Raw genomic sequence first — 25,306 nt, 5'->3', positions numbered from 1 at the left:
GACGCTATGATGTTATGCCTTAAAACCCTTACAGGTGAGTAGTTGCGCTAAACAAATACCCTGATTGATTGATTGATTTATGCTGGTTGCAGATTATGATTGCACACATGCCTTCAAATTTAATAAGTATTAAGGCGTAAATGATGTAAGATCAGGTGTCAAACATGACATTTAATAAAGTAGTCGTGGGTATGGTATTTCATAAATGGAGCAGTGCTCTATTAAGCCTGTCAATCAACAGGGTATTTTATGGAAGGCCAGCTAATGTATATGCTTTGACTGGTTTTCCTAGTAGGCATCTTCTCTAAAGCCAGTTCTTCTTCATGCCGAGCATATGCGTACTCACTTATGACATCCCTACTTTGTGTCACCCCTTTCTATATAATAGACCAACAGCTGACTTGAATCTGTTACTTGAAGCTCTCAAGTTGTCCAGGAAAGTTCTGCTGAAGGATCCCTGTCAGCTAGCTTCACAACTTGTGGGGCGCCTACAACAGATTATTGAAAAAGACAAGCCAGTAGCACCAGGTATGCAACACTTTTGTCACATTTGTAGGTAAATATAGAAATGAAAATGTAATAGTGTTCTACTTTCAAAAAAATGAATTTGATGTCAATTTATCAAAATGTGAGAGGTAGTGAAAGTGACATCTTGCTCCATTCAGTACTTGGGGGCTGATTATGATGATTGTGGGACCGCCACTGAAAGCCCGTCAGTGGTGGTCCCACCGCCATCAGGACCATGTTATCCGCGCGCCATGGTAATATGGCGGGCGGATAGTTGGCAGTCGGAAAGACTGACCGCCGCACATCCGATGGGCTCCTTGAGCCCACCGGTGCATCGGATGGGAATCATATCCCTACAACGTTGGCGGTGCCTACCAGGCACTGCCTTAGGGATTATGATGTCTTTTTCCGCCTGTCTTTTCATTGCAGGTAACCCGCCATGAAAACGCTGGCGGAAAGGGGCTTTGGGGGCCCGTAGTGGGCCCCCTGGCCCTAAGCTGTCAGTTTTGGGGGGCACTGATGATGCCCCCCTACATATCCCTGCACCATGTGGCAGGCACCACATGGTGCCCCTCACGTAGTGCAGGGATATGTCAGGTGTCCCCTTTTTGCATTGCGGTGTGTGCTGCACCCACAGCAATGCAAAGGATAGGCATCGTGACCGCCGTGGTGGCAGTCGCATTGTAAATCCTTTGTCGGGACCACTGACAGCCTGTCAGGCTGTCCCGTTTCCAATAGTCCGCCCGCCATCCTAATGAGCCCCTTAATTCGAGCTGGTGTTTGCTGGTACTCTGCAGTAGCACTTATTTCCGAGCACCAGCAAGTAATCGACAGTCCACCACATGATGGCACTGTCTTTCTATTTCTAAACACCAGCAGGTGTTTTAATAATTTTAGATACATAAAATATATTAATACTAGTATTTCCACACCATTCTTGCAGCTGTGAGTGGTCAAGAAAAATCCAAAGTAGGTATTGTTGGTCCTGACATTTCGCAGCACTGGCAGGGACAGTGGGTGGTGAAAGCTGTAGTGAGATCCTGAGAAATATCTTGGGCCCTGGTAATCACTTTTGTTTGTTACACTTTTTTTTTTTAAACAAATTATGAACTGGCACCATTTGATACTTGATGAAATCATAGTGTTGATCTATTTTGCTACATATAACTCCTAAACAGGATCCTTTTTGCTGCTGGTGGGCAAGGGAAAACTATAACTCGCGCGCCCGCAATGCACTGCTGATGACGTCACATATTACATCACTCATGACATGGTCATTGACATCACTCATGACATCACTGATGACCTCTCAAATGACATCACTGATGACATCATCCAGTGAATGTGTGTCTTTCTGAAAATGAAATATTTTTATATATGTATATCTCAAGGTCGATGGAAGAATAAATGTGTAAATAAGTGTCTAAATGGATGTTTTTTTGTAAAATTGTTTGTATAACTGACTGATCAAGTGTATCTTAGTGAATTCATGGGTTAGCGAGTAATCTTTAAATATCTAAATATCTGTATCAGTCTCTCACTTTGTGTATAAGTGGCTGCATGGGTTGGTGAGTAGCTACATGAGTGTCTATATGGGTTATTAGTTGTTTTTTTGAGTATCAGTATGAGTGTCTGAGTGTCTGTATGGTTCTGTGGGGGGTATTACTTAGCGCATAGATGCATTAATGAGTGACTCACTGTTTGTATGTGTTGAAGACAGCATGTGCGCAGGACTGTATGGGTGGATGAGTGTGTGTATGGGTGTGTTAGTGAGTGAATGAAGGTCTCAATAGTGTCTTAATGAGTAACTACATATGTTTTTTGTGTTTCAATTTTTTATTGAAATTTATATATTAAAAAAGAAATATCTAAATACATATATTATAATAACTATGCATTGTTATACAATAAATATAGAATTCAATTGTTATATATAAGCATATAGTAAAACTTTCTGAATAATTAATCATACTATATAATTTAATAAATACATAAACATACAGCTGCAAAAACAAATATTTGGATTTATATTGAGGCCATAAAATATGGAACTAAGGGAAGGGAGGAAGAAAAAGGGAAAGAAAGAAGGGATCACAAAAGAAAGCGATAAGAGAAAACTTACAAATATGAAGCAAAATGCGATATGAGTATGTTCCAAGGAAAAGAAAAATACACACATAAAGTAATTATGCTGATTCAGAGAAAGATAAAAATAAAAAGTAATATTCTTTGATAGAGACAAAATTCAATAAATTACATTACAATATACTACGGGTATATGAATATATTGTTACAGAGCCAAGGGAGATGAAGTAGGAAAAGGTATTACGAGATAGGAATAGAGAAAGAAAATGAAATGGATAATATAGAGAAATGTGCAAACAGTAAATGAAAACAATAGGTATATTGTGCAGAATAAAAGGGTAAGCAGAGGAACACACATGTATAATTATATATATATATATATATATATTAAAAGATGCAGAATTACATGTAAATGCTCTGGTGAGTAGCTATGAAAAACCACAACAAATAGTAGATAAATAGGAAATGTATTAGGATTTATAACCACCAATAATGAATAATGAGTGAGAGTAAGAGGAAATAGAAATTAAATTACTGCGTAGATGGGTTATTAACATTAGTATCGGTATTTGAAGTTAGAAAAGGTGACCATACTCGAAGAAAGAGATCAGATTGATCCTGTATGTTGTATATAATACGTTCATAGGAAGCTGTTTGGATCATGGCCACCATTCTTGTTTCTTGTGATGGTGGTTGGGGCGATTTCCATTGGCGTAATATACAAATATTTGGCTGTAGCTAAGGCTGTGTGTAAAAGTCGGACTTGTGGTTTAGAAAGTGATTGTGACTGACGTGTATCATGCAGAAGAATGGTAGCATGCGAAAGTGGAATTTGTAGAGGCATCGTGGAACATAAGGTTTTACCTATATAATTCCAAAAGTGTTGGATCACTGGACATCCACAGATGATATGAGAAATGTTACAAGACGTACTATCACATCTCCAGCATTTAGAATGGGGAAGCAGGCCAGCTTTGTGCAGTTTTGTTGGTGACCAATGCCAATCATGTAAAATCTTGAATAAGCAAAATTTCAATCGTGCTTCACGTGAACCCTTATTGAGATTGCTAAGAATGTCAGACCATTCATCGTCGGTATAAGAGACTGATAATAAGGTTTGCCATTTAGTACGTAAAGTTTGTGATAAGGGTTGAGAAAAGAGATGCAAAGTAAGCGTTTGATAGAAGCCAGATGTAGCTCCTTTCATCTAACCCCAAGTCTGAAGATATGTCACAATTGGTGAGTCGGGTAAGAGCCATGGTGGAGGTCCTAGACTTCTCTGTAAGGATTGTCGTAACTGGTTGTATTTTGAGAGTTGTACATCAGGCAGATGAAATTCTTCCTGCAGTTACTACATATGTTTTAAACTAGTATATGAGAGTATTGGTGTATATAAATGAGTATATGTGAGAGTGAGAGATTGGAAGAGTTCCTGTATATATAATTATGTGTTTCTATAGGTGTTTGTTTAAGAGAGTAAGTATGTGTACGTTTCTGTAGAAGTAAGTGTAGTGGTGTGTGTATAACTGTATATGCAAGTAATGGATGTTTGATTCTTTATTAGCATGAGTGACTATGTGTGTGAGTAACTCTATGAATGTCTGGCGGTGTGTAACAGGATGTATAGGTGTATGAGTACATATGAAGAGTGAGTACATGTATGAGTGACTATATAGGACTGTTGGTGAATGAGTGGATGTGTATGTAGATCTTGGAATTACTGAATAGGTTGTTGTAACTGGTATTGGTATGTCCATTTTTTTGAAAATTTTAGTTTCTATTTTTGAATGTGTGTATCAAAGGTTATATTAGGGTGAGAGGAGGTCTGCCACTCTATCACAAGGATGATGTCATCCGTGATGTAATCAGTGATGTCATGTGAGATGTCATCAGTGATGTCATGAGTGATGTCACTGACCATGTCATGAGTGATGTAATATGTGACGTCATCAGCAGTGCATTGTGGGCGCGCAAGTTATAGCTAGCTGAACTAACTATAATGGTGGAATTTCAATGGTTTTGTACGAGTGAAATGTCCAGCTAACTATAACACCCCTGAAACCTATGGTTTTTTCTGTGAATTTGTAAGGTTTTTTATATGCTAATTCCTAACTTTAACATAACTGAAACCTGTGGTTTTTTAAGTGAATTTCAAAGCTTTTTTAAAGGCTAGTTTCTAACTATACCTACAGAGGTAGGACATGTGAAGAATGAAGAAAAAACACATAGAAAGAAGAAAAAGAAATGCAGAAAGAAGCAACAGAAGTCCTCAAAGACGAAGAAAAGTGCAGGAAGAAGGAAGACGTGCAGAAAGAACAAACAGAGGAGCAGAAAGAGTCTTTGTTGCAAAATCATCCTGTACCCTCAACATTTTCAGATGGGTACTGGTGGTAACTGAGTCTGACTAACCAGTCCTAGAGCCAGTGCTATGCTAAAAGACACTTTGAATACAGTTAAAACAAATACATACACTAGAGAACACTGTGCGTTGGGGTACCCCTGTTATTAGCATGACCCCCTCTGTAAGCCCCTAGTATGCAATAGGGCAGGGGGATTAAAGCTACCTCTTAAAACGTGCCACAGGGCGTGTTTGCACACTGGTGAAGGGAGGGGGGCTGAGCTGACGTGTGCAAACACGCCCTGTGGCATTTTAATTTGGGGGATAAAGTCCCCTTGAATCCTGAGTGTCCCTTGGGTACAAATAGCCCATCAGGTATCCCTAGTTAGCACCACAGAGCTGCGTTGCAGAGAAAATGGGCATGGCCTAGACCACCTCTCTGCAACACAGCACAGTAGTGCTTACTAGAAGTACCTGGTGGACTAGTTGGCCCCCAGAGACCCTCAGGATTGAAGAGGAATTAATTCCCCAACTTCAACCGCGCTACAGGGTGTGTTTGCACACATGTCAACTCAGGCCCCGCCCCCTCCCTTCACCACTGTGCAAACGCGCCCCATGGCGCATTTTAAGTTGGGGGATTAACTCCCCTTGAATACTGAGGGTCCCTGGGGTGCAACTAGCCCACCAGCTACCTCCATTAAGTGCCACAGAGCTGCGTTGCAGAGAGGTGTAAAAACAGGCGTGGCCTCAGAACACCTATCTGCAACGCACCCCCCCTGGCGCATTCTGGAGGTTCCTGGTGGGCTAGTTGGCCCACAGGGACCTCCAGTATTCAAGGGGAGTTCGTTCCCCATCTGCAAACGCGCCAGGGGACGCATTTGCAGAGTGCTCTAAGGAGGGGGCATGGCCTCTGGCGCGATGCCGGTCTTTTTTTTTTTAAGGAGGGGGGCTGTGCGGCCCGCCTTCTTTTCCAAATATTCTTGGCCCTGGGGACACCATCCCCCAGGGCCTGCCCCCAATTATTATTTTTTTTAATGTTGGGAAGAGGGCTGCTTGGCCCCCCTCCCAAGGCCAAAATCTGCCCCGGGGACCTCATCCCTGGGGCATGGCCATATTGTTTATTATTTATTTTATTGGAGTGGGGCTGCCTAGCCCCCCTCCTTACGCCATTTATGACCCCAGGGACCCCATTTCCCGAGGCCGGCCTTTGTTCTTTTTTTAAAAAAAATTGGCGTGCCCCCCCTCCCGGGCCACTTGCCCCCATCTCCTGGGGCTGGCCCTCTCCGTTGGGGACCGTGGGGGGGGTCCGCAATCCCCGCGTCCTTCGGGAGCCTGCATTGCTTTTCCACATGGGGAGCTGCTAAGATGCACCTCCCCGTGTGGAAAAGCAATTTGGTTTGAATTTTGAAAGAGGAAGCAGGTTTTCCTGCTCTCTCTTTCAAAATTCAAACCAAGTTTGCTACGGCAGGGCTGGAGCCACGAGGCTCCCGCCCTGCCATAGCAAACTACAGTGTCCTGGGGGTAGGCACCCCGGGACACTGCAGGAGCCGGCCCTGGGGGGTGGCGGTCCCCAGGGCCATGACAAGGCTCCAGGAGGGGGGCCGCACGGCCCCCCTCCCACAATCTACAAAGCCCCAGAGGTGGTGGTCCCCAGGGCTGGGGGGTCCGTCATGGACCACCCCAATTTAAAAATTTAGAGCTCCGGGGGGTGTCGGTCCCCAGGGCGTGTGGGGGGGCTTTATCCCCCACCACACAGGGTATTTTTTTTTTAAAAACCCCCAGGGTGGAGGTCCTTGGAGCTGCAGGGGGGCCGTGAGCCCCCGCCAATCTATTTTTAAAGCCCCGGGGGTGGCGGTCCTCGGGGCTGGGGGGGCTGTGAGCACCCCCACATATTTGTAAAAAGCCCTGGGGGTGGCAGTCCCGGGGGTGGTTTGGGGGGGCCTGTGAGCCCCCCCACACATTACTTTTCAACGCCCTGGGGGGTGGCGGTCCCTGTGGCTAGGGGGGCCTGAGAGTCCCCCCGCACATAATTGAAAAAAGCCCCAGGGGGTGGCAGTCCCCGGGGCTGGGGGACCCGTCTTGGCCTCCCTTTACATAAACAATATTGCCCCCGGATTTGCCCCCCCCGGGGCTAATTACCAACGAAGCGTGGGAGCCTGCGCTTCATTTTTTGTTTTTTATCTGCAGGATCCACGCACCCAGCGTGGATTTTGCCGATTTAAAAAAAAATAATAATGGGGAGGCCTGGGGGCCCTTGTCGGACCCCCTAAGCAGGCCTAGGGGGTCAGGGTGTTTCTATCCTGCCCGCCTTTTGCGTTTTTCGCGGTTTTTTTCTTATTTCTTGTGCCTCGGTTCTACCGAGGCACAAGATGGCTGCCAACAATTCCTGGTTTGGAGTGTTGACAGCCAATTAGCATACAGCTTGTCATCGGGAGGGTGCGCGGATCCTGCGTGGCCATAGATATATATATGATTTTACTTTTGATTTTCTCAGCAACTACTGAACGGATTTACACCATTTAATTAAAAGGCATGACTCTGAACCAAGGGCTGCCTTTTTGCCAAATTTGGTAAAATTCCGTTCAGCCGTTCAGACTGTAGCTGCGACTAAAGGTTCCTATGGAAAATTGCATGGGGAAAACATGTTTTGGGCCCCCCCCTTTTTTCTCGGCCCCCGCTTGACGAATCACCCTGAGACTTTCAGGATAGGAGCGGACCGGAGCGCCTCACCAGTTTTGAAAACTTTGAGAAGATTCGTCAACCGGCGCCAAAGTTATTGGGAATAGAATGTTGCGATTTTCCTATGGAAAATAGGTCCTAACTATAACTACCTACTGGCGACCGCCAGTAGGTAATATATATATATATCTATATATATACATATATATAGTCAGTAGAATGATTTTATCAGCATTATTGTTATAATTTTTAGTAGCATTATTAATTATAATAATAACTTAACTAAATAGTATGCTTATTAATACTAGTAATAATATTTGTTGTTATTATTTTTATTATTAGTGGGAACATTATTAGTAGTAGCAGTAATAATAATAACAATAATCCTTCCTGTGACGTATTTACTCTTCATCACAACAGTGCAGAGAAGATGGAAGAGAATGCAAGGATTTGAGGAACAGCAGTACTTTCAAGAAACTCTTTCTGTGGTCACAATATGTGGCAAACACTGTGCTATGTATCCTCCCCGAAATATCACTGGGAAAGCTCGCTGAAAGATTGTTAAAGCAATGATATTAGGTGGCTTGTTTTGACTGAAACTCGTGCTACAACGTACATCATGAATGGCTTGACAAAGTTTATCTTCTGTTGCTTCAGGTGATCCCAGAGTTTACCCCTTTACCCCAGCCCTGCTGGTTGACTGCCAGCAGTCTTCGGTTCCGGCCCTTCTACCTTCATCTTCATGCTTTCTCCCCCCAGGTGGGCTTCTCTACGACTCCCTCGCAGGTAATCAAAATGATATTGTGTTGTATATTCCACGAATATCAATCTCACGCTCCACCACCACACACAACAAACATCTCAACACTCCACAGAACGACTTTGTTCGATTAGTGAACAGAAAATATATTTTTATTAGCAGTTTAGAGGCTGTGCCATTGTTCTTTTTGTTGCATGCATTATTAACGCTTGTCTGTGAACCACGGAAGGACATCACACATTGGCATTCTGCGAAACAATGAACTTTGCCAAAGCTTGGTGATAAACATTTGTGGGCATCAAGGAACCTAACCATAATTGCTGTCTTATGTAGCATTTAATGCCACCGATTTGAGGGTTTATTAAGGGCTGTAAATATCAGATGTCAGTGTTACCGATGTAATGCCACTCAATTTATCAGATACAGATCAAAGGCTGAGCTGGTCCAGCTGGAATCCAGGCTCGTAAACTGCAGATGACAATTAATCTTCTACAATAGGTGGTATTTAATTGACTTGAGCGACTTTAGTTAATTTCCAGTGACAGTGTGCACCAGTGTGATTGTATTCACTTGTCGAGCCTACTGTGTGCACCATAGAAAGTCTTGGGGCCACATGTACAATGAAGCATTTTGCGAGTTCCAAATTGCAAATTTTTGTGGCTCCCAATTAGGAAGTCACAAAATGCGGTGTACTAATGTGTCTCCGACACATTTAGCGTTTGCCAGTGGGGTCGTAAATTACCGACCTCATCAATATTCATATGGTAGGTCGCAATGTGCGACCCATTGGGAATCATTAAAAACTCAGGGATGGTGGCCTGCTGGTGACAGCAGCCCACCATGTCTTTGTTTGCTTTTAAATAAAGCAATTTTATTTTGTTGAAATGAATCCAGTTTCCTTAAAGTAAAACGGGATACATTTCAAAAATAAAAATAAAATATGTGTTTCACTTTTTAAGAGTAGGTAGTGGTCCATCGTACCACTACAGCTCTTAAAAAACGTTTTCGCTACCATTCACAAAGAGGAAGGGGTTCCCTGGGAACCCCTTCTCTTTTGCGACTGACTCACCACATACTTGAAGTAGGCGGTAAACTGCGATTGTTTTGCTACCGCATTCCGGTCGCATAGCATTTTTACATCCCCCTGCAACTTACTATTAGGAAGGGACACCCTTGGCACTCCCCTTCCTAATACCGACTCGCAAACCCTATTTTGCAAGTCGGTAATAAGTTACCGACTCACAAAATAGGGTTTGTACATGCCAAAAGGTGTTTCAGCTGTCGCAAACAGCCTGATTCTCAGTTAACCACCGCTAAAATGTACATGTGGCCCTTAGTTCCGTAATTCACTGAAAATGTTCAAAAGCTTGCATCTTACAATAGTGATCCCTATTGGGGTATCTGATTGCTTTATTGTGATTAGAAAAATGTACTCATCATTTACTGTCCTTAACTTCCAGGGCACACAGACAGAATAACTGCTCTCGGAGAAGCACAGGCAGAGCTTATGGCAGTCACAGCCTCTAAAGATGGAACCTTAAAGATGTGGGACTTGCCTTCTGGAAAAGCAGTCTTCACACTCCATGGAGTTGGACGGAACATTGACTCCATTACCGTATGCCAGGAGAATAAGATGGTCGCCGTCACTGAAAACAACTCCTTTCAAGTTTGGGATCTGTCCCTGCGGAAGGTGATACATACAGCAAAAGGATTCTTGGATGCACCCATATTGACCTCAGCCATGGAAGGCAAGCTGCTTCTGGCATTCTTTGATGGGAGCCATTTGGTCAAGGTAAGAAAAACTAGTTTCTCCTGGTTGAATGAGACATAAACATCCAGATCTTTCAGACACAATAAGGGCACATACTGAGCATTAGGTCACAATAGCTAATGTATTTAACTTATTTACTGGCAGAAAATCTGCTTGTGTTTTTGTATGTCTATACTCGAAAGAGTTTCATCACGGTTTCCTGTTTGTGCTCATGCATAGAAAGTAATGATGGGAAAATCAATTTTCCTATTTCATACAATAGGCCATTTCATCTGTTATTTAGATATACAGATATTGACATTGGGTAAAACATCCAAAGCCAACTCTTGAATTCTGCTTGATGTAGACTGCCAACTCAGTGTTTATTTAGTTTCCTGTTTTAAATTCGAGGATACACACTTTATGAGGTAACAACATTACAGCATTTGGGTGTTATAGTCAGATGCAAATACATGCTCAAAAACATGTTAAAAGTTGCACAGCATAGTTTCCACATTGTTTTGCACTCTGCTATCATGGGAAGACTAGCGTGGAACAGTCCAGGACTAGCTCAAAAGAGGTTGTGTGAAGGTTGAGACTAGAGGCATTATACAGCTGCATTAAGGACATAAGTCCATATGCACATAGACTTCTGTTTGCGATTTCCTAATAGCAAATTATTGCGATTCGCTATGAGGAAATCTCAAAGAGCTATGAACAACAGTGTGTTTTACACTGCTTACAATTCCCAATTGGTAGCAAGTGACCTGCCTCATTAATATTCATGAGGCAGGTCTCAATTTGCTACCCACTAAAAATGGCCGGCACTCGAAGGAATGGTGGTCTGCTGGGTTCAGCAGACCACCATGTCTGTGACTGCTTTTTTAAATAAGTGCTGCAGCAACAAATGATAGACAGAATGCTGAATGAATCAAACATTCACCCCCGGTCAAGAGATCTGGGTTAAATCCATTGTTCTTTTGGTCACTACGCCACCACAGCTTGGACCCAGCAATAATGCAAATCAGTCTTGACCCTGCTGCTCATGGGAACAGTCCAGCCTGAACTGCCAACCCTTGTCTTCCCTGGACCAGACAACAAGCATCCTGGTACCGGTTTTGGGGTAACACCCCATGTCTGCCAGGCTGGCTTGAATCCAGTGGCACAGTGAGCAAGGGACCCATGTCTGGGCATACCCATCCCACTTAGGCCAAAAAGTGCTGCGGCAACAAATGATGTACGGAATGCTGAATGACTCAAACATTCATCCCCAATCAAGAGATCTGCGATTTGTGGTAATGGCTTAACAATTCACAAATAGGGCTTTGTACATTTAAAAATGCATTTTTTCAGGTCTCAAACGGCCCAATTCTGTAAATTGGGTCGTTTGTGAGCTGAAAAAAGGTCTGTACATCTGGCCCATAACGTTTTACTATAGTCTGATAGCCCGCCGTAATGGGCTACACCAGCTATTAAAGGCCTGCTCCAGCGTTAACAGCTTTAACAAGGGAGCAGGACTTTAATAGCTGGTATAGCCCAGCCACGAAGCTCTATAAGGTTGTTAGAATATTCTGCCACTAGAGGGCAGAATGTTCTAACAAATTAAACAAAGGCCTCTCAGAGCCCGAGGGGATTGAAATTCCCTCGAGCTCCAAGAGGCCTTTGTTTAAACAACATTGGAATATTGCTCTGCGGGCCTTTACCGGCCCGTAGAAGCATGGAACACTCCATTGTCTGCAATGGTGTGCTCCCTATTCCAATGTTTTAATAACATGTAACATACATTCTGTGAGTTTTATAAGAATGGTTCCATCACACACAGTGAATGATAAAAGCCCTGAGCATTTGTTGACCCAATTTGTGACTGCATTCGGAGTCTACTGAGTACCACTATATTAGATTGCACAAAGTAACACAATTTGTAATTGTTCATAGTGTTACAATACATCACCAACTTAGAATGACACTATATATCTGGTTTGTGCATCCATTTCAATGCACTTTTCGACTTGTATTCATAGTGTGCTTGGTTTGTAACACCTGTTTTTGAGGACTTGAGACAGGAACACCTCAGGGCTGGATGCATGGTGTAATCTGGTTTGGAGAAATAATTAATCTATTAGGTCTCAATCATTTATCTATAGTAGAAATGTTTGCATTTCTGTCATCTAAAAAGAATGCTAAATGTCATAATTTTGAGGAAAGTGTTTTTGTTGATAATAATTGATATGAGGGAGTCTTTTTGAGTACGCAATCAGTGTTTTCATTGTTAAGTTTTAACTATAAGCTGCAGCAAGGAGAAACAGAACATAAAGGAACCCAATTCATGTGTATATATTTATCCATGTGTGTAGTTACTACTACACTTAGGTGTAACTATACCGTTTTTTGCTATTCATCATTTCAGAGTGTAGATTTATACTTAGTTGTAGACTGACATGTTTCCAAACCCTAAGCTCGCATGGAGCCTCTTAAAACAGGATTTAGGAGTTTAAAGTTACTACTAGTAATTTTGCACATATGGATGGAGATTTCCACCGCTGTGAGGGAGCTTGTGCTATTGGAAGGATGGGGTACTGATTAATGTGTATTATTCTTTAACAGCATTCCCAAAATATTTTATTGTATAATAAAAATATAAATGAATAAACAATAATTATTAATTACCTAGAACTAATCAAATTACATGTTACAGTGCATTAACTCATCAAATTAAATGTGTATTCAATTACAAATTAAATGCACAAATCATTTACTTAAAATTACTTCCAATGGGGTGTTTTTTTTATTTACTTTCCTCCAATGTGTTTTGCAGTATCCTTGCTTGCTCGTGTGTGTTCCTTCAAAGCTATGCTGCCATACATTTAGACCTGTTGAGAAACCTTCATGGCCGCAGTAACTTTAACATTGTATTTTGTGATTACCAATGGTCTTAATCTTTTGTGGGTGTGTATTTCTATCAGCATTTACTTCCCTAAACCCCATCCTAAATTTCCACAAACCTTTCTCATTTAGCAGTATTTACCATTTTCCAGCCACTCCCCGGGTACCTCCCACATTTACTACAAAAATATGTACCTGTTTGTGTGCAGAGATATCCATACAGAAAAGATAGGAGCGGCAGAGGCAATGTTCTCTGCCTGAATGAATGCGAATAGCATTTTGTAGCATGTGCATTGCAGTACTACATTACGTGTTATAAACTGCAGTATGTGAGTTGCGGTGTACTACCTTACGTATTATAAACTGCAGTATGTGAGTTGCGGTGCACTACTTTACGTATTATAAACTGCAGTATGTGAGTTACGGTGCACTACTTTACTTATTATGAACTGCAGTTTGAAACAGGCCCATCGTTTTCAGTTTGCATTTCACATGCTCCTGAGTGAGTCAAAATAATCAGCAGAGATCTAGCATATAAAAACCTCTAATACAAGTCTATATTGCAGGTTTTCGATTTGACCAAGGCATGCAAGCTCCTGTGTGAGGTGGAAATTCCTGTGGATGATACCCCTGTCCACAAAGATCGCTCCATACTAGTGTCAAAGAACTCAGTGAAGGATTATGTCCTCTTTGCCTATAGGTCAGTATATCTTTGAGCTATATCTTTTGTTTTGTTCTGAGAGTTTTGGTAACTATTGGTGTAGTAAAGTGGTCTTCAAATGTTTTGATGTTGGGCCTCCCACATCCTCTGTGTTAAAAAGATCTCTGGGTTCCTAGAATAACAAACATATTTTTCACAATTATACTATAAAATTGAGCAATTGAAAGATTGCAGTTAGGTTCATTAAACACTTTAAAAATTTAATCAAATGCATGATTGCCAACGTGCTATGGGCATCCTGGCCCCCCTACATTGTAAAAGTATTCATATTGCGATCCTTTATCAGAAACGAGGGGAGGAACTTTGAGGATTATTTCTTCTCCCTCTTTTACAACCTGATCCCATCCTAGACATGAGGACATGAAGTTGCTATTGGTGGCCCATTACATAGTGGCTCACTGGCGCTTTGTTTTCTTATAACTTAAATTACAGCACTGTTTTCAGCATGATTTCCCTGCTGGCCAATGCCTAGCAACACCTTGAGATCAATTCATGCCCTCCGAGTGCCTGCTTCCAATTTGAAAACTTCTGGTTTTGTGCATAATTGTGTTAATATTTATTTGCTGATCTGAAAGTGAGACAGAACATATCATTCTGGTTACTTCTGAGAGTAACCAATTTAATACAGCATTTTGGAAAGTAAAGATCCTAAGCCCTCGTATTTTAGGGTAAATAAAGTACAAATCATAGATGAAAAATAATTGGTGTATATGTAAAGACATAAAGGTTGACATAAAAGGTCACAAGCAGAGAGATTGCCCTCCACTGATACCTTTAGGCAGATCATTTATGGCCACACTTAAGACATTGAAATCAGGCTCTTGTTTGAACACTTGTCTAGTAAGGGCCCTTCAGTGATTGGAGGAATTGATTTTCTCTGATTCTTAACCTTTTCTTAAATAGCCATCCAATTCATTTCTAGAGTTCAAAATGCAATCTGAAAAAAACATGTTCTCTGTTTATTAGAAAATCAGTACTTGTATTATTAGTTTATTAGTGTAATTTCCTTCATGCTGTGCCTCTTATATTGTAATGTTTTGTGATGTTATCTTATTTCGAATTTATCTTATTTTATTTTATTTCGCTTTTTAATCTAACAATATTGTTTCTAATGTTGCTTGTACCTTGGCGCTTTGAAGCTGGATATTCTCTGGTATTGTTTGCACTAAACAAATAGTAACAAATAAAGGAAGACAAATACATCTCACAGGTACTGACATCTTTAAATTTGTACCAGTGACTTCTTAGCTAATTAAATCATCAACAGACCTGGAGTTTTTACAGTCCATGTGTCAATACAACTTTTGTCCGCTCTTGAATCTAATGAGGTATTGAATGGATTTCAATCTGGTTGCCATCTGATAAAAGGTGCCTTGTCGTTGCTGGCAGCAGTGCTGCATGATCTTCAAGAAGACAGCGGTGTAAGAGCCCTAATCGTTGACACAGTTAACAAAATAATTTCCTCATAAACTGTCTTCAAACTGTTGGCTTGAGAAGAAGAGACTGGGTATGACTTAGATTAATTCTTACTAATAGAGAGCAAGTCATGTCCCTGCCACTTTTTACGTCAGATCTAGCACAAGATGTGCCCCAGTGCTCCTCACTCCTACATGTACTTCAAAAACAACCAGATTATCCTCTGTTTGGGGTGGAATTCTGGGTTGACTGAATTTAACTTTCAGCATTGTATGGTGGTGTCTGGATCTGTGTTTTTAGTCATTAGCTCAAATTCAACTAAGATAAAGCCAGAATGATAGTATTAGCGGCATGAAAGATCTCTCGGAATTCAGTACCTACCATGAATCACCTGACCTGATGAGAAACCTCTGGTTCTAGTTTACCTCTTCTTTGTCATTAACTCCCTAGATCCACCCTCTCTTCTACTTGTTTCTTTAATTTGAAGCTATTGAACATAATTCTGTGTCTCACTGCCTAAGGTAGTCTAGCTATAGTGACAGCTTTAGTTGGATCCCATATTTTAAATAATTTGAACATTGATAAATTAAAAACAGAAGTGTAACACAACTTTAAATAACTCTGTACTCTATCTATTTAATTCATGCTTTGTAAGCATATATAATAGTTTGGCCTGGTTTGTGCAGCAGCCCAGATTATTTCACCATCAGTTTCAGAAAAACTCAAACCATAGGAAGATTGTTATGCAGTGAATATTCTTTGGATGGAGGCTGGAAGAGGGTAGTTTGAGTAGTTTGTAGGTTTCATGAACCCCATGAGTTTGTTTATGTCGTCAAAAGGAATCAAGAAGAAGCTTGTCCAAAACATGATGCTCACTAGTAGCAACTAAGAGGAGCAATTGGGGCATACTGTTTTATTTGTCCATAATTACATTTGTTTTGCCACTGATGCAGCGCGGAGGACAAGATTTGCATATTCTCCTTATGTCACAACAGCTCATACATACACTCGTTCATTGGTGGGGCCCATGACACCAACACATTCATCAGTCAACCAAACTCACTCGAATCTGTACTCAAGAGAATAAGGCGCTGGATATGTGGGTACCTTATTACCTATCAGGATTAAATTGTATTTACATTATATACACCTTCTATATATACATCACTAGAATCCTGACCTAAACATCAAGGCACTCCACCACTTGGTCGATGGACCAATTAGTTGGACGGGTTGATGGTGAATTAGAACCTGCTAAATCACAATTAAAGCCTAGAAAACATTTGGTATTTTCTGTAATTAATTAAAGAACCACAAACTTGTTTCATATTATTTCAATTGTTATTTATCTAATCAATAAAACTCCTTACGTTTGCATTTATTAACTATAGCTCATAATATAAATTTGTAGTTTTATTAAAGAGAAATCAATCATTTAAAAAATAATCATTAATTAGGAAAAATACAATTAATCAGTTACCAATTAGCAAGCGATGATGGTCTCAGATCAAATAGAGAGCTCCCTGCATTCTCAGGAAAAACTCCCCGGACAGGCTGTCTGACCCACAGCAAAGGATCAAACTGTCAGGCAGAAATATAGGATGCACAGCAAACTCTTCTCTCAAACGCCAAATAAACCCAAGGCAAACCAATGGATTAATATCCGCTCAATGCAACCCAACGCCATGAATGATCAACCCAATAGACCAACCCAATGGTGAATTGATGGCTTCTTATAAACTTTTTTCCCCTTCATTCTAACTCGGCAACATTTAGGGCAGAGAAAATGTTCTGATTGGTCAGTTCGGGGTTATCTGTAGGTTATTGAAAGTTTCTTTGCGCAAAACCGGTTCTTCATGATGACTTGGCATGAGAATGCGTAACTGGTCAAGTTTTATTCTAGCTCCCAGGCGAGAGCCATGAATGTAGCACTTCAAGGAAAAGATGTCATAGTTTCACAGGTTCTGTATTGTCCCTTCCGCTGTTCCTGCCGTGTCATGTATTTGGCTGGCAGTCAATTCCGATTACTGTTCTTGGTAGGGAACGCGGTGTCAAAGTTTAAGTTACTTGGTGATCTCCAGAGCCGTTCGGGCATGCGCATAAATCATTGCTCTCACATGGTGGCATTTGCTGATGAGGACGCCATCTTGGGTACTGCAGCCTAATAGGCCCAAATGCCAACTTAAGCAAAAATAGACATAACAGTAATTAGAATATGGAAATGAAGATGCTAATGTTTAAACCCACACTAATACCAATATATATTAGTATTTCCCTAGCTGTGGCAACATTTAAAGCAATAATACTTACCATTTAATGTATTTAAAGCACATACAATCACAAAGCAACATAAATCATGCTAGTCTACTATTTCACCACAATCTAAGATTAGTTTGCGTACTATAGTTAATAAATTAATTATTCTGCCATGCAATTAGCAATTTAGTCCCACGTGTATCTCATGTTTATCAAGGTGCAAAAGTTGATTAATAATTTCACTGCACACATGTTAATTAAATTAATTTTAGAATGATTACATAATTAGTTACATGCAAATTAGAGGAGGTATACAACATTTTGTTTTACCTGCTCCATCACCACTGAAGTCGTTTATGAGATAATTGGATTTTTTATGCTAAGTTGCAGCTTCCTTGAGGTTTAGTTTTTTGCATTTTACTGATCGGACATCTTTTGCCAGGTTTTTGGACAACCACAACTTTCTCTCAGTTAGGACAGCACTTTTTCAAACAGGAAAGCACATGTGATCATGACATCCAGTAGGATGGACTCACGAGTAAAGTAAGTAATTAGAAAGTTGCACATGAGCGGGGATGCAGGAATTAGAAAAGGAATGCTTTCAATTGCTATTCCAGCAGTTTCCCATGGATATTTGTGTAGAGAACAATGTACTCATGCCTATGTGAGTTTCCTATGACAATGTTTGCAAATAAACAACAAGTTATAATTTGCTCACTTGAGTCAGCATAGCTTATGATTGGAGTAAGTTACGACAGTTTGCCAATAACTGGACGATTCCAGTCTTAAATGCTTTTGACACTGACATCTTATAAGTATAGCCCGGCTTCTCTAAATGTTATAATGTATGTGCTTACTTGTATGTAGTGAAAGCACATTTACAGACTGCAGATACAGTCTTTCCTCACCCTTTCAATTCTGAAATTCTGGGTTTACTAGTTTATTGTTCAATGTCACTTTTCTCTCGGGCATGCATTTGGAAAGCAGTTTTAAGGGCAGTTCTTCTTTGAATGCACGACTATTTCTCCTTGGTTCACAGTAATAAGAGGTTTCATCCTGTCAAAGGAAATTCTGTTTCTGTTCAGTTTGGAGGGGGCAGGATAAACTGGGTGCAGTTGTTTCTGGATATAGCATTATAAAGTAACTAACCAGTGTATCCTACCATTGACTTCTCACGGAATATGTTTCTCTTTGGCAGAAGTGGCAGGGAGGCTATGGTCTTCAACGCCAGGAAAGGAGCTGTTGCTGCAAAATTAACTACACAAGATCCAGTAGCATCGGTCCAAGGAGTCGCCATAACTAAAGAGTATTTCATTGTGATCTGCAGGTAAAACGGTGTAAATGAACTAATACTCGATATTCTGCTTCCCACAAATTTCCTTATTGACAAAGCCGTTTGTCCTTTATTTTCTTATTATGTTGTGTCCTGTAACTTTGACCCATGTGGTCTGGCAAGCAATGAGTACTCCAAACCTTTGGAATGGCTTGCTGTGTTAACTTACGGTTATCAAAGATGTTGGCATTCAACATCTAGTTTAAAGCATTTTAGTTTAGTTTGCTTAGCAGAGCTGTGTTTCCATAAATCATCCTTTTTATGTTTCCAGTTGTGTGATTGAGTGTGTATATGTGCATGTTTCTACACGTTTGTTTGCATGTATCTGTCTAGGCACAATGAGCTAGGTGTCTTGTAATGCAAGACACCTCTCTTCTCCACTCTTTCCTTGCCCTTTTCTCTTTGGTCCTTTGAGTTGATGCTCGGTGGGCATTTTTACTGGAGTGAAAAATTTTAACTAAATCCTTATTAAGAGTTTAGAGGTCCAGTGGACTACTGTATCGGCAGTGGTGGTCTGAGCTTGGGGAACTCGACGATCCCACTGCCGTATTACGAGTTGGGCGGATCGGCTTAGCGAAGACCGCCAAGACCACCAGCAGACCACCAACCACTGGGTTTGCAGTCAGGGAAAGGCAGCTGTCATAAGGCAGTACAGGGTAACTGCACCGCCATCTGTATTACGTGTTGCCTGATCCATGAGCGGACCACAGAGGTCGAGCCTCCTGCTTCAAGGTGGCGATGACAAAGGATTTGGGATGCATACTCACCACTTTCTTCTGCCAGGCAGATTTCGACGTGGATCCCTTTCTCCAGATCCCCCCTTCACAGCAGGAGCTTCATCCCAAGGATTATGACCCTGTTTGCAGCGTTCTTCAGATGAGTCCTTTATGAACCATATACCCATTGCCATGACTGCCCACATATGGGCTGAATCCCGGTAACAAGTATAAGGTATTTTTCCACATATATCATGCATATGTGTGCATCTGGCTCATATGCAGTCGAAATGCATACACAGGCATCAATATACTTGTGAAACCGCTGCAAGACCCCCGCCTCGATACTGTCGGCCCCGTGGTCAACTCGTTATATGGCGGTCTTTTGACCTCCAGCGCCTTGGGCTGCTGCCAGGGGCGGATGCTGTCCTATGGTGGTCGGACTACCAAACTCGTAATAGGGCCCTTAGTATGAAGCAGGCAAGATCCAAGAGGATAATTACTGTCTCTGTTCTGCCCATCACCAGGTCCCAAAGAAAAGGTGAATTCTTGATGTGTGCCTTTGAGAACATAAACAACACACTTAGCAGTGTTTCTTATGTGTGCAGTTCATTTCAAATTATTTCCATATCAATTCTGCTGGCTGGGAAAAGACCCTTCCATCGATATTCTTCTAATGTAGAAAAGTGTGAGCACTTACTTTGGCAGAAACTGTGGATGCAACACTGTTCACCAGTGAACTTTAGTTCGTAATCTATTTAGCCAGCCCAAATACATATGTATTGGACTGGTTGTCTGCAACTACCCCAAGCTATATTTATCAGGTACAAATCAATAAGGAAACGCAGTAAGGAGCAACACACATAGCTGATACAATATAACTTTAATGAAAACAATAGCAAAACAATCACGTACATTGGCAATGCTGGCTAAATAGTAGCAAAATAGTCACAGACACACACACACACACATTCTCTCTATTTGTCTCGCTCTCTCTTTGCAGTGCTGGCTTAACAACAGTCTCAAAACAATTGAAATACAGTAATCAAAAGCATAATAATAACTCTGCGAATCATGATAAAGTAGGAGAAAAGACCCTAAGTCCCTGGATGAGTCTGCTTTGGCAGCTGACACTGGGAAGCTCGCTTCAAACACTTTCTGGAAATGGCGCAAAAGGAACACTGGCTCTGCATGACTCCGTCTGTGAACTTGCCCAAGTGATTCACACCCCTCCTTTTATACACTAAAAGCTGGCTTACACAACATCATGATCTTTCTGTGCCAGTTGTTCCCATGGTGTTATCAGTATTTTCACTAACCAGGATTCTCCCGGCTCCTACCAGTTGCATCTTGCACCTCTCTCTGGTTGGTACCAATCAGTCATCCTTCCAGGGCCTTCAAACTAATCTCATGTTTTTTGGGTCCACATAACCTCAACGGTATGTCTCCCCCGATCCACATCTCTTGGCATGGTACAGTAAACACAACACCTCGGCAGAACATATAGTTTTGTCTACTTGAAGTAGCAAAATAAGCATCACAAGATGATTTGCTCTCTCAGCATGGTACATGGGTTTTTTGCATGCATATTCACTCATCAATGCTGGGTTCTCTGAAAAAGTTTGGAATGGTTCTCCATCAGTAGCTTGCTTGAAGTAACTTTGTTTGTTTGGATATTAAAGGTACTGTGGAGTCATAAAATAATGTTTCCTGAGGGTTTACGTCTCTTTGCTGGAACGAAACCAGAGCCAGGTAACTAGTGGAAATTCAGACAAAATAGCTATAAGACATGCGGCCAGATTTATCAAGGTTTGGCGTCACTCTTGTGCCACTCAGGTATGACGCAAAACCTAAGTTAGATTTATCAAAGCCATGCAAGGCCACCTTGTGTGGCCCTGCGTGGCTTGATGAATCTAGAGTAAAGCAATGCAGCGTAAATCCCTGCCTTGCGTTACTCTGCCAAAGGAAGGTGTTCTATGGGTGGAGCGTTGATGTTCGCACACACCCAGCCATGTATTTTGGCGCATTCTCAGATTTACCATTAGTGATAGACCTTGGAATGTGTCAAAATGCTATGCCTCCCCAGCTGAGACGTAACGAGGAGAAATATCTTTATTTCTCCTCGTTTTTTCCTTTTTCTACGTGTGTTTCATTCTTCAGTGCACATAGAAAGAAGAAAATGCCTCTCTGGATTGTTTTTGTACAGGAAGGTGTCCCTCCTTGAACAAAACCAATCCTGCCTACAACTTGCACCATGCCGCAAGGGTGCCTGCATTGGTGCTAGGCAGTCAAAAGTGCGGCAGCACCAGGAAAGGACAAAAATGCGCCTTAAAATGTTACATATGGTGCATTCCTGCTCTTTCATGCAGCGCAGCACAGCAAGGTGGCTCGCTGCGTTGCACTGTGTGGAAAAAATGATAAATTTGGGCCCAGATCTGTCTATTCAAACAGTTGTACTACCTTTGAAATAGGCCCATGAAAGCATCCAGACAGATTATTTTTGCTGCATTGTGAGCAGATGATCTTCATTGAATACACCACGCTACCCTTCCCCTAATGACAATATTTTCAGCAGGAGAAGTCTCTCACCCATGGATCTCCTCTGGAGGGTGTACTGAACAGCTGCTTTTGGATACACCAAATATAGTCATTTCAGGAGGGACTGGCCGGCTGAAGGGCTGGTTACCGTTCATTATCAGCAAGCCTCAGCAGGACTTCTCTCACTTCTTCTATTGATATTTTCCGTAGATTACATGCGAGCATACCCGCGTCCACAGAGAGGAAGCCTTAAACAAGTCCCTGCTCATGCTACTTATTGAGCCAACATGACCCCAAAGATCATTTTACATATATTTACAGATATTTGCATTCTTAGAAAGTGGCATTTTACCAGTTGGTCATACACGGACATTTCTCTAACTTGTCTGCATCCAATACCGCATTGCTTTATTATATTGCCCACCACAATTTTTCTGAGGCATCTAGTGTAAATTATATCATGTTAGGAAATGTGATAATCATTTTGTAATGTATCTAAAACATGTGTTAATTTTTAATATTTACTTCTTCTATTTCACAATTGCATTTCTCTCTAGTTTGAATTGTGTGGTTTTAATCAACGAACCTCTGTCTCTTCTGAAAATAGACCTTGTTGTCTATACTCTGAGCTTTATTATTTTCAAAGAAGACATTTTCCTGATGAGTTTGTTGTTAAATTGAACTTGATGTTAGAGTGTTGCGAATTGAGACCCGTGGTTTTACTAAAGATCCCTCAACTCGTTTGTTAGAAAAAATAATCAAAATGCCACTTACATATATTTTTCTCTTCATTGCCGGCTAATCTCTACATTCATGCAGTTGCTATGTGTATCACTTTCATCCTGTTGTAGTTATTCTCCCAAATGCCTCTTGGTTTGTAAACTGTGTTAATCACTGGCTGTTGTATTTGAATGTAGGTACCCCTGCATGAAGACCCAGGATGTTCTGCACATAGAGCTCTTCAGTGTCAGGACCTTCGAATACATCCGCTCAGTGAAAGGCTGTGGTGGGGACTTCATTTCAACCTTCTCAGTAAATCGACAAGGATCCCATGTGATAGCTTTTTCTCCCTTACCCAACACTAACACTACTGAGATCCTAGTGTGGAATTTGGAAACTGAAGACCATAAACACATTGCAACATTTTGTTCGGTTCCCACTGGAGGTGAGTGACATTTGGGGGAGGGGCAAGAGCTGACTCTTAAAAAATATTTTACAATTTGCTGTACTCACTAGAGCATTTGGTTATGGCACATTCGCAACATCTCTTTCATCTCAGGGTTATATTATCTCCAAAAACTGTAATGTCTTTGCAGCTAATGACAAGAAAGGAGCAGTACAGTCTGGAGTTTATGGAGTGTTGCACACTCTCAGTTTTATTGTGGATCTATACTATAAAAATCTTTGTGCACTGAAAGCCCATATATCAATGCATATTTATTTCTGACAGAAAAACATGTGCATGGCCGGGGTGCGTGTTTGCATGCTTGTTTGAGAATGGGGAGCCAGTGAAGCTCCTTCAGGTGTAGTGTTATATGAGCACGCAGTGGGAAGGTGAGAGTGATTCTGGGCACCGAGTTCTGAATGTCCGCAGCCTTCTGGTGAGTGTTTTTGTTGATCCTAGAATAGAGGGTGATCCTATACTCCAGGGTGGTTGTGACAAGTGCATACCTGATAGATTTCTGGGTGCTGATTGAGAGGCAATTGAAAATCTTCCACAGCATCTTCAGGTTATGGAAGCATGAGGTGGTGAAGGCATTGACTTGGGTGGTCATGTTCAGTTTGCTACCGATGATGATCCCCAGGTTCTTGGCCTGAGTTGTGGGGGACAGTCCTAGCTCTGTTGGCCACAAGGTGGACTCCCACAGTGATGTGCTCTTCTCAAAGATCATGATCATGATTTTGGTCTTGTCGTGTTCAGCTTTAGACAGTTGGTGTTCATCCATCGGGCAGTTTCAGTCATGCAGGCATTGAACTCGATCCAGGTGCTGGGCATTTTTTTTCCTTGAGAGAAAGAATGAGTTGAATGTCATCCACATATGAGAGAACGTTGATATCGTGAGAGTGGATGATGCTGGTTGGAGGAATCATGTATGTATTGAAGAGGGTCAGGTTCAGGGAGGATCCTTGAGGAACTCCGCAGATGAGGTCACAGGCATTTGAGGTGTATGGTGCCAGGCTACTGGATCCTTCCAGTCAGGAAGGAGCAGATCCATTGGAGTGCTTGTCCTTGGATTCCAATGTCATGTAGGTGTTGAATGAGGCTGGGGTGGGGGAATGTGTCACATGCTGCTTAGAGATCCGGGAAAATGAATGCCACCATGTCTCCTCAGTCTAGAGTCATGTGGATGTCATCCATGGCAGTGTTGAGGGCTAGGCTCTCTACTGTTGCTTCCTTAAAGCCTGGAACCAGACTGAGTGGTGACAAGTAGTAGGTGGTCGTTGAGGTATTCGGAGACATGTTTGTTGATGATTTTCTCTAAGACTTGGCGAGTAATGATAGAAGGGAGATCTTACTGTTTTTGGCAAGTGCTGAAGGGATCGCAGAAGGTTTGTTCAGCAATGGGTGAACATTTGATGTCTCCAAGCATCTGGGAAAGTTTCAGAAGAGATAGAGGCATTCAGAAAGGGAGTGAGCATGGCCCTGATGGGTGCATCCTCTGGAGTAGGTGTGGTGAGAGCAGGGGTCCTATGGGGCCCCCAAGTGGATGGACTGTTTTTTTTTTTGGGTGATGATGGGCCAAGTGGTTTCACCTGTTCTTTGTATAAGATCAGGAGACATTTGGCAAGGTCTTTTGGGTTCCATTGCAGGCTGAGGTTGCTGTAAATTGCAGTGATTTTGTTGCTGAACAATTGAAAGATATTGTTGCAGAGGGCATGCAAGGGAGTGATCGTGTTGGAGATGGCCGATGGTGAGGTGAAATCATTCACAATGGCAAAGATTTCTTTGATTCTGTTGGTGCTGGCATTGATGTGGTCTACCAGAGCAGCATGTTTGGACGTCCGGATCATTTGCTGGTAGCGTCTAAGGGTGGATTTGAATGTGCTCTTGTCTGAATTGTCCTGACTCATTCTCTGTTTGCGCTCCAGTTGTATACAGTGGTGTTTCACCAGTCTGAGTTCCTCCATCTACCAATTGGCTTGGGGTATGGCTCTTGTTGTATTGCCGTGTTTGATGAGGGCCAAGGAGCTGGTGCAGTAGGTAATCCAGTTGTTGAAATTCTTGATAGCTTTGGGACAGCTGTTAATGTGTTGAGGTTGGTGTGGATGTTGAGAGCGGTGTTTCAGTTCTTGTCATTGATGCTGTTCCAGTTTTAGCGGGCT

General features: G+C 41.8%; 1 protein-coding gene across 1 annotated transcript in view; it reads left to right on the top strand.

Moving 5' to 3' along the window:
* LOC146862667 (uncharacterized) overlaps nucleotides 1-25,306 on the top strand; it is a 457,539-nt gene that overhangs the window by 266,276 nt on the left and 165,957 nt on the right. Inside the window, exons 19-24 of the mRNA XM_085641888.1 lie at nucleotides 389-528; nucleotides 8,267-8,395; nucleotides 9,830-10,161; nucleotides 13,569-13,702; nucleotides 18,594-18,722; nucleotides 22,900-23,147. Coding sequence (XP_085498014.1) covers nucleotides 389-528; nucleotides 8,267-8,395; nucleotides 9,830-10,161; nucleotides 13,569-13,702; nucleotides 18,594-18,722; nucleotides 22,900-23,147 — 1,112 coding nt within the window. The remainder of the gene's footprint in view (nucleotides 1-388; nucleotides 529-8,266; nucleotides 8,396-9,829; nucleotides 10,162-13,568; nucleotides 13,703-18,593; nucleotides 18,723-22,899; nucleotides 23,148-25,306) is intronic.

This window comes from Triturus cristatus, chromosome 2_2 (genome assembly GCF_964204655.1).
Source record: "Triturus cristatus chromosome 2_2, aTriCri1.1, whole genome shotgun sequence".
Taxonomy (NCBI): Eukaryota; Metazoa; Chordata; class Amphibia; order Caudata; family Salamandridae; genus Triturus; species Triturus cristatus.
This window is presented reverse-complemented; position numbering and strand designations above follow the sequence as displayed.